We start from the raw sequence: 9508 nt of genomic DNA on the forward strand, positions 1-9508 counted from the left end.
AAAAAATTAATCGATTTGTTGGAGGGTAACGCGCTTATATTTTTCCTGTATTTATTTTTTTGTTTCGAACCACTCAATGGCAATCACAATCACATTAAAGATATCGTCCCAAGACCATGAAGACACGCCAGACTACCAAAATCTACTACTTAGATGACATCGGTCGGTTTGGCGTCGCGTTTGTTGGTTTGGCTGTGGAATTTGATTCCATTTCTCTGCTTTGTATCATCAACGTGTCGTGGAGATTATTATAAACGGTATTCTTTCTTAATTGTTTATTGGAAAAAAAAAGCGAAACTATTATGAAAGATTGGTAGAGATTTTCTACACACCCACACCTTTACACACACTCACACACCCACCCACACCCTCACGCACACTCACACACATATACACACACCTGATAAATGCACCCCGACCCACTGACTCCTCTATCCTCCTCCCTTTTCATGAGGATTGATAACACGACATTTGTTTCGGTCTCAGGATCTCAGATGGTATAGGGTTAGAGTTATGATTGTAATAGATTTGCTTGTGTTCAATTTACCTGACCGTGAGAGAGAGAGAGGGGGGAGGGGGAGAGAGAGAGAGAAGGTTCAGAGACTACGGTTTATCAAAATTTTGGAGGTTAGGTTTTAATGTAGGCCTAACGTGCAGATTTTCCATCGGAGCAATTGTCGCCGGAGCAAATGTCATGGAATCACTTTTACGACCTTCACCTTCAAATGAATTTCATTTTATCTTAAAGTGTTCTCTTAACTCAACTGATTAGCCCTTTTTCACGAGAAAGAGGAATAGATGGGCGTGTTTCACGAGAACCTTCTCAAAGCATGTTAAGTGAAGCCTCATTACAAACAAAGTGACAGCTTATCCCTGGATTGACCTAAAGAGAAAGAGAGAGGGAGAGAGAGGGGGAGAGATGTCGATGCATGATTTGAGTAGAAGGGTTTTACCTTCCTTCGTCATCGTTTTGCGACAAGAATGAGGTAACTTCTTTTTTGTCCGTGTCGGATAATTCCTTTTGTATACCACGTGCTGATAAGTCCTTCTGGATGACGATATCAATTCTGAGAATGGTTGGTAAGGGTATAAAAGGACCGTGTTTGAATAGTAACTGACCAATTATTGACCATATGATCCCAAGTGGAAGCCACCACGTGTGTCCATTCATCAGTTCATTCATTCTCGACCGACAAGCATCTCGACTTCTACCAGTGTTAAGTCGAAAGAGTTACCACTTTTATTTGGGGTTTTCGTCGGAGTTTGTGATTATCTTGCCGAATCTTACCCAAGTTTTACAGAGTTTTATTTATTGTCATACAGTCTACAGCAATTGGTAAGTTGTACGAAATCATTATTTTATTTATACAAATATTCTTCGTCTCTCATTTCCCCCTTTTCATACCATTCGTTGAATATAATCTTTTTTTAATCTTTCTTAAGATACGTGTATTTTGATAAAACAATATAACGTGTATTTTATATTTCACATTTGTTTAAAGTACTTTCCCATTATATAAGCCTATGTAATCTCAAAGAAAATAATGAAGAAAACTGTAAAATAATACTTATGTTTAATAATACTTATCAATATCTCTTAAGTATTAAAACAGTCTGAATTGAAAAGCAAAATGCAAAGAAAAAAGTAATGGCTTTACTCGCGTCTTAACCTTTGCAATTAGCATTCATTTTTACCCTAGAAATCGTGTTGATATCATAGAATACAAATTATAGTGAATTAAATGACCTTGGAGTTATTACCCATCACAATTATTTCACAATATCTCATCAAAGGATTTGAGAATACATTGCTTTAGATTATTTTATTGTTAGATTATTAGAATAACATAAATAATGTGGTTTTCCATGATATAACTGCCGGTCGGTCTATACGTCTTTTTAGAATTAATATCTGGAAACAATCAGTCGTATTCCAATCCACATTGACATCTTAAACCTTAAGTTAACACCAAAACCAATATCGGTTCTCGTTAAATCTTATACTGTTCGATATATCAAAATTGACCAAATAACACATTATATAGATTTGATTCTTTTTTTTCCGTGGTCGGGGTTTATCGCCTTTTTATTAATTCAATTTTATTTTTAATTGAGTATAATATTCATTTAAAGTGACGGATTTTATGTGGCTTACTAACTTTGTTTGAATTTCATAAATCTTAATGCAAGGATCCGATGACCGGGGTAATAATATGTCTGTAAAGCGCTTTGAGACGTCGTTCCGATGTATTAAGCGCTATATAAATGCGGAATATTATTATTATCAATTGCATTTCGGATTTTCCTCTTATTTTGTAATTTGTTTCTCTCCATAATTTGAATCAATGTTTTTTAACCCATGCTACACATTGCTATTGTTGGGTACTAGTTTGATATCTATTTGATTCATTGTTTATTATTCATTCTTCTCCGACATGTTTTAACAAATGGATATTGAGTTTTCATCAATAAATCGATTCAAAATTGTTCAATAAAGCAATTAAATGCGTGATTTTATTTGTTTGAAAAAATTTCATTCCTTTTAGCCGTTTATTCTGTCTGGAAACAGACAATAATTTTTGCAAGTATATTTTCAATATCATTTTAGGGAAAGAGAAAGAAACATCATTATTCAAACAGAATTATGACGAAATTGTTGGTCTTTGTGAAAACAAAAGAAATTAGAATCGATTAAAAAGATCTCTCCGGAAAAGGCAAATATTATAAGGCTGATATGCTAGAATACTGTCATTAGATAGATTAGTGAGTGGTTTTACAACAAAAATATCGAAATTCATACATTAATGGTACAATTAACAATGATAATTAGTTTGACATGAGAGATCAGAAAGATAGGGAGACAGAGAGAGAGAAAGAAAGAGAGGGAAAGGGAGAGAGAGGGGGACAGACAGACAGACAGACAGACATGCAGAGCTGATGAGTTGCGTGCAAATAATATGCAATTTACTTCTCCATGTGCTAATGATAAACTATTACAAAAATAACGTTTAGAGGTATACTTTACAATATAAAAAGTTCATAAAAAGTTTGCTGAAAAGATAAGTTTACTAGTTCATGTCATGCAAGGAGAGTTTGACAAGCTTGTGTTTTATCTTTAGAATAACATGTCTATACAGTTGAATATCTAAATGAGATATGAAGTGTGGTATGATAAATGACCTGCAAAGTTCCCTATTATCTGGTTGTGATGAATTGTGGTTGAATTATAGAGCCCATCAGGCTATACAATCAAGCGTTAAATATGATAGTCATATATGGTATAGCATTATCATAACCGCTATTTAAGACGATTTAGGAACACAAATGTAAAATTGTCTCGGTGCAGATTTTTTTCATCTGGGTCGATGGTAGAATTGTATCAATCAGTATTAAATTTGTTATTCAATTTTGTTCATGATCATAGGTAATTATCCAACGATCCAGCGCTTATATGCTTACATTAAAAATTGATTTTAATCAGTTATATGAAAGATCTGGGTTGTTCAATTGACTTCTTCTCTTTTTTTGTTGATAAATCAAAAGTAATGTTTGTTCTCAGAAAAGAAGCAATTATATAACCAGATTATTCTCCCGAAGAGAAATTAATTTTGTACTTGATTCCGTGCAATATGATAATATTAACGTAAGTCAAGTGACTATATCTAACGAATTACAGCGTTTACATTACATTACGTATTAGAAGAATCCTTCTTTACTGCAATATAATTATGATGTAATCAACGCAAGCAAAAACCCAACCTTTTACGGTTTCTTTATTCAGTGATCTCACAAGTGATAATAGCGTATGTAATTCATGATTGTCAGGTCTTACAGGGCAAATTTTTAATTAAGATCAATATAAATCAATATTAAAAAAACAAATACTCTTAAAAAGGTTGGGCAAAAAAGGCAAAATTTATAACCATCACTGGGCAACATACTGTCCACACAACTATCGGTTGAAATATGTCCAAATGGGGTAATAAAAATTATTAATTTGGTAATAAATTTGCTCAATTGGATATTAATTGTCCAGAATATATATATATATTTTTTTTACCAACATACATTACCCAACACAGAGGACAGTATCTGGCCAAACATTTTAAGTGTGTAAAAACACTTTATTTTCAAAAAGACGAAGAGTAAGGAATCGAGACATAGAACACGACATGAAAGTAATAAGTTCATACATAGAAGAAGAAGAAGAAGAAGAAGATATTTGAGAGAGGGGGGAGAGGGGGAGGAGAGGAGAGGAGAGAGAGAAATAAAGAAAGTGGGAGGGGAAATGGAGGGGGAGGGGTGTTGTTGAGAAATATAGAAAGAGCAACCAACATTTCAGATTTGAAAGATCATCATCATGTATATGGTAAACGAGAATGATCGATATGGTTTTTCTTTTCCTCACATGTGTTTCCTAGTTGCCGACGCCATGTCCTTGAGGTCCTTGGTCGGGGTCCCTGTCGGCTACGTCACCGTTGTCGGTGTCGTATGCTGCATGGGTATTCTACAGACAAGCGCAGCCTCTATCGTCGAGAAATTACATAACAGCAGAACGAGAACGAAACGACAGTCTTTATCAAACGACAGGTGCAAACTGGACAAGGGCATACACAGACAACTAACAGAGATTGAAACAGATATTCAGATGATCTTCATTCGCTACGTAAGTGGGGTTTCTTCAATCTTGTGGACAACCCTCCAAGAGGAGTATATTTTCTGAATGACATTGTCTAGCATAATCATACCGCCTACACAAATCTCAAGACACTACAGTTATAAAAGCATAATTCAAGTTGACGTATGCGTAAACTGATTTCTGTGCAACTTTATGACTGTATGGCACTTGAACTTTTATGGTTCTTATAGGATAATGGAATGATACATAATTATGAAGAAAAAAAATTATGAGTTATATAAGAATACAATCGAGCAATATGTGCTTGTATTCTACTTAAGTAGACAAGGGTTAATGGCCTTATTTGTAATTAGCTATTACAAAAACTAATTCCACATACTGACGCATTTGGTGACGTCAGAATTTTTGAAGAATTGCATAGGTATATTAGTAGTTCTATGGTTTCACGAATTCTGTTTGTTCATACATACTTCCTTATAAGTTATATAAAAAGTAAATGTTAGATACAAATTAAGTACTTAAAGTTTTTATAGAATTGACAGATACATGCAAATATTCTTTATATCTTTCTTGCAAACTATTGTTTACAATTCCTTTGTTTTATATATTTTCAATCAAAAAGTTATATATATATATATATATATATATATATTTTTTTTTTTATATACATATACATATTGGCATCTGGCGCCCTCTCTGGGTAATGATTGTATTTCTAGTGCAAAACAAATCCTTTCAGCACAAATTTAGTAATACGATATTAGAAAGCTACAGGCGAAGATTATCCTACAATTTCCAGCCCATTCCATGATTATACAAAGAAGACAAATATACGCAGAGGTTTTTATTTTAATCTAAAATCGGTAAACATGTTTGTTTATTTCATATTCTTCACCCAAACCGTTTTAAGGCTCATAAATTTATTTCATTTAGTAATGAATTGAAATAGTAGCATGCACTTTGGGGGGGGGGGGGAATTACCGAAATCAAGGAGAGGCTTTAACCTTCCCCTTGCTGATGTTATATTAGTGCAAGAGCGAATATTATTTGTTTGTTTCCCTTTTTCAGGTATTTGACTCTCCGGGGGGAAATTACCGAAATCAAGGAGAGGCTTTAACCTTCCCCTTTCTGATGTTATATTAGTGCAAGAGCGAATATTATTTGTTTGTTTCCCTTTTTCAGGTATTTGACTCTCCGGGGGCAGAATTATTGGAAAGCTCTTCGTGTTTTCCTCCATTACATGTAAGTATTGTTAATCTTGTTCCCAGACATAATAATAGAAATAAAGGATTATTGTTGAAACCAAAACACATTTTAATAACCATGCGTCAAGGTGCAGATCTGTACTTAAATTGGGCGTCATTTATTTGTTAATGCATGGTTTTGTACCCATGGTAACCAAGCTTGCGAGAAATTGTCAAGGGAGGGGGGTCCCTAAAGCAACTCCTTTTCTTTTCCACACGATGTAAATTATTGCCATTTTACAGTTCTATGAACTGATAAATCTATGGAGCTCCTAACTCAGCTACACAAAGTTTTGCAAACTTAAATGTATGCCCTGGTCATACCGGCGAACCGACCTAAGATCAAACAGATATATTACGTTATTTCTGAATTCATACCATTGGTCGGTTTACAGTCAATTTCGTTGATGCGACCACAGCCCATTAAGTAAGAGTGGTGGTAACCAGTAACCTTGCCTGACCCATAATAACAGTGACGTAATGAGCCAAAAAAATTTGAGGGGCCAGGCAAGACATACCGGGTGAAATACCTGCGAGCAAGTGAAGGGAACGAGCAAAAACTTTGAATTTTCTAATACAAAAATTTAATGTTTTGATAGATTTTGACATTTCCGAAATTAATATCGTATTTCATCCTTTTCTTTTCTTTCCCTTATCCCTTTTCGTGGTCGTAAAACTTTCGGAGTAGACACATTGATCAGATAGATAACTTGCCATCAGTAAAACATAAAGGACCACTCAGTGTTGTGTAAGGGGCCGGACCAAGTCCGTGTTACAAATACTTCATAAAATTTGAGTTTTAAAACTGACATTGCGTAAAAATAGTAATAATACCATGTTTTTTAATGTTTTGCCTTATTCTTCACTCTCTACATGTATAGTCCTCGGGACACAACGGACAGTGGATTGCTGCTCGAGTAGAACAGATCCGCCAATTTATGCCGTGGTATAGAGAGATAGAGAGGCAAGCAAACCAACCTCAAACAGTTCTTCACTCCGGCTTTTATCCAGCTTTCTTAGGTCTCGTTAATTTGATCAATTCTACTGTGGATCGACTAGAGCAAAGAGTACGTTGTGTATATCTTTTATCCTTCATATTTCAATACTTTTTACCCACCCATTTTACATCTTATTCATACTTTTCTATTCTTTCTTTGACCACAATCCCGTTTATTTATATTTTCTACCTTTTTACCTTTCTCTTATCTTTAATCACTGTTGATATTCTTTTATTTAGCTTATCTTTCTTGCATGGCATTTATATTTACATTTTTGTCTTTCTTTCTTTACACTGTTTTTATCGTCCCCTTCCATTTTCTATCCCTCTTTCTCCTCCTCCTTCTTATGATTCTTCTTGTTATTCTTTCTTTTTCTTGTTCTTCTTCTTCTTCCTCCTCTTCTTCTTCTTCTTCTTCGTCTTCTTCTTCTCTTTTATTATCTATCCATCTTCTTTTTTGTCTCATTCTTTTGCTTTAATGAATATAATCTTGTTATTTTCCCTTCATTTATTTCGACCTTTATCATCTGCATCTTCTGCCCTCTCTTACGTATTATTTTTGCACTTTTTTAAATGTTAGTCCCTCTATACTTTCTTGTAATTGATTTTTCTAAATATACGCCTTGTAAATTTTTCCTGCGGTGATTCCGAAGACTTATGTGACTTCTTTTATTACACAATCAACTCTCCCATATGTCAATATTATCTTCAGAATAATCAATTTTCCTTTTAAGTAGACGGCTTAAGTATTTTCTTGCTCATACTTGATGATTGTCACCCAACCTACCTGAACAAAATTTTAGTTAAAATTATCAATTTTTGCTAATATTTTCATCATTAACAGGTAGAGACTTTGAAGAATCGTTCGGTGTGCGCATGTCCAGAGAGTGTACTGGACGCCACAGAAGTTTTAACAACAAGTTGTCATGTAAGTATTCTGCTGTGAATAAAAAATCCTTTCCTTCAGGAATTTGATGATTAAGTTTCTATACTTGAAGGTTCTGCAGTTATCATTGCAATTACTCTTATATCCCACGTGAAGTAGTAATATATAAAATGCATCATGAAGTAGATAGCTTTGCATTTTATATCAAGTGGTTATAGCTAATATTAATCAAAAGCACCAGCTCATTAGAGGATTTCAAATTACATATGAATTCCTGTGACATTCACCTCTTTCAAATGTAATATGAATTCCTGTGACATTCACCTCTTTCAAATGTAATATGAAATTATATTATGTATGGAGAGTAGAATGACTTTCACTCGCCATCGAATATTCGTCTATGGGTCGTGTGGGTTTCACCTTTATTTTAAGATGTTCAGCGAGAAACGTTACAGATTGCAGTCACTGATAATCTACTGACGTTTTCCTCAAACGAAACATCCCAAAAGACTATTCTTTTTTTAATTATTATTTTGTAGGTGATACCCCCTCCTGATGTGATAGCCCCCGAATCTTTGCGAGCTCAAATTTCTAGCGTCATTAGGCTACTCCTTCAAATCATAAGCGACCTCCATTTAAGAAGGGTGCGAGAAACTATATGCAGGACTGTCCCATTGTGATGACGTCATCATTCATACTAGCCAATCACCGACGTCTGCTCCGTTCTGGAACACCAGGGCTCCGTAACATAAAGGTGGACGACGAAATGCAAATATGAAAGAAACCCTCTGATTGGATCGTGCATGGTGAAAGCACGCGTGCAATGATGGTTTTAATTAGTTATTCATATTTAGGTATTGGTTACAAACCTTTATGATACGGAGCCAAGATGTTAAAATCTTTAGCCAAAAATCTGAAACCAATCTATCGTACTTAATCTCTTTATTTTCTACAATGTAAGTCTATATGTATATATCGTTTTCCCTTCACATTATTTATATAAACGTATGTCGTTAAGACGAATTTGTCTATAATCTATTTATTGAAAATCATTTGCTATTGTAAAAGTTAATGTATTTATAAGCCTATCAATGTCTTCGATTGAATATAACTGAAGAATTGAATCATTAATATGGGATAAATGATGATAGATATGTGTATTATCTTTTATATCAAAGTTGATAGGTTAAAACATTGATGCTATTTGTTGCCGAATATATATTTGTAGTTTGATGTTAAGGTTCATAGCTCTCCTCCTGTTACAACATTAAAGAAAATTATATATTTTTTATGAAATTATAAATATGTGTATCACTGTGTGTTATCAAAATCTGATTATATTAAATACAAGAGTGACAAGCTTGCACAATTTATAGAATGTTCTTATAATATGCAAGTTGATTTTTCTTCTTTTGAATTTTTTGGACATATTGTGACTTCAACACGCAGTTGGTAGGCGAGGGTTTGAACAAACTAACGGTATTAAAAATAATTCCACAAAAATACGTTATGAAGCGTATATATATATATATATATATATATATATATATATATATATATATATATATATATATATATATATATATATACATATATACATACATACATATATACATACGTTTATATATATATATATATATATATATTTATTTATTAATATATGTATATCTATATATATATTTATAAAGATTTTATGATAATATTACAAACAGAGCTGAAAATGAAGATAAAAAATTGTAGCA

The 9508-nt window shown here is 33.5% G+C and overlaps 1 protein-coding gene across 1 annotated transcript; it reads left to right on the top strand.

Annotated features, from left to right (window-relative positions):
* The first annotated feature begins 1143 nt into the window (after positions 1-1143).
* Positions 1144-9274, top strand: LOC129273173 (uncharacterized). The gene is made up of 6 exons (XM_054910209.2): positions 1144-1336; positions 4422-4666; positions 5822-5881; positions 6765-6950; positions 7725-7808; positions 8306-9274. The coding sequence occupies exons 2-6, from the start codon at positions 4433-4435 to the stop codon at positions 8444-8446; spliced, it is 705 nt and encodes a 234-aa protein (XP_054766184.1). The 5' UTR covers positions 1144-1336; positions 4422-4432; the 3' UTR covers positions 8447-9274.
* The last annotated feature ends 234 nt before the right edge of the window (positions 9275-9508 follow it).

This window comes from Lytechinus pictus, chromosome 12 (genome assembly GCF_037042905.1).
Source record: "Lytechinus pictus isolate F3 Inbred chromosome 12, Lp3.0, whole genome shotgun sequence".
NCBI lineage: Eukaryota > Metazoa > Echinodermata > Echinoidea > Temnopleuroida > Toxopneustidae > Lytechinus > Lytechinus pictus.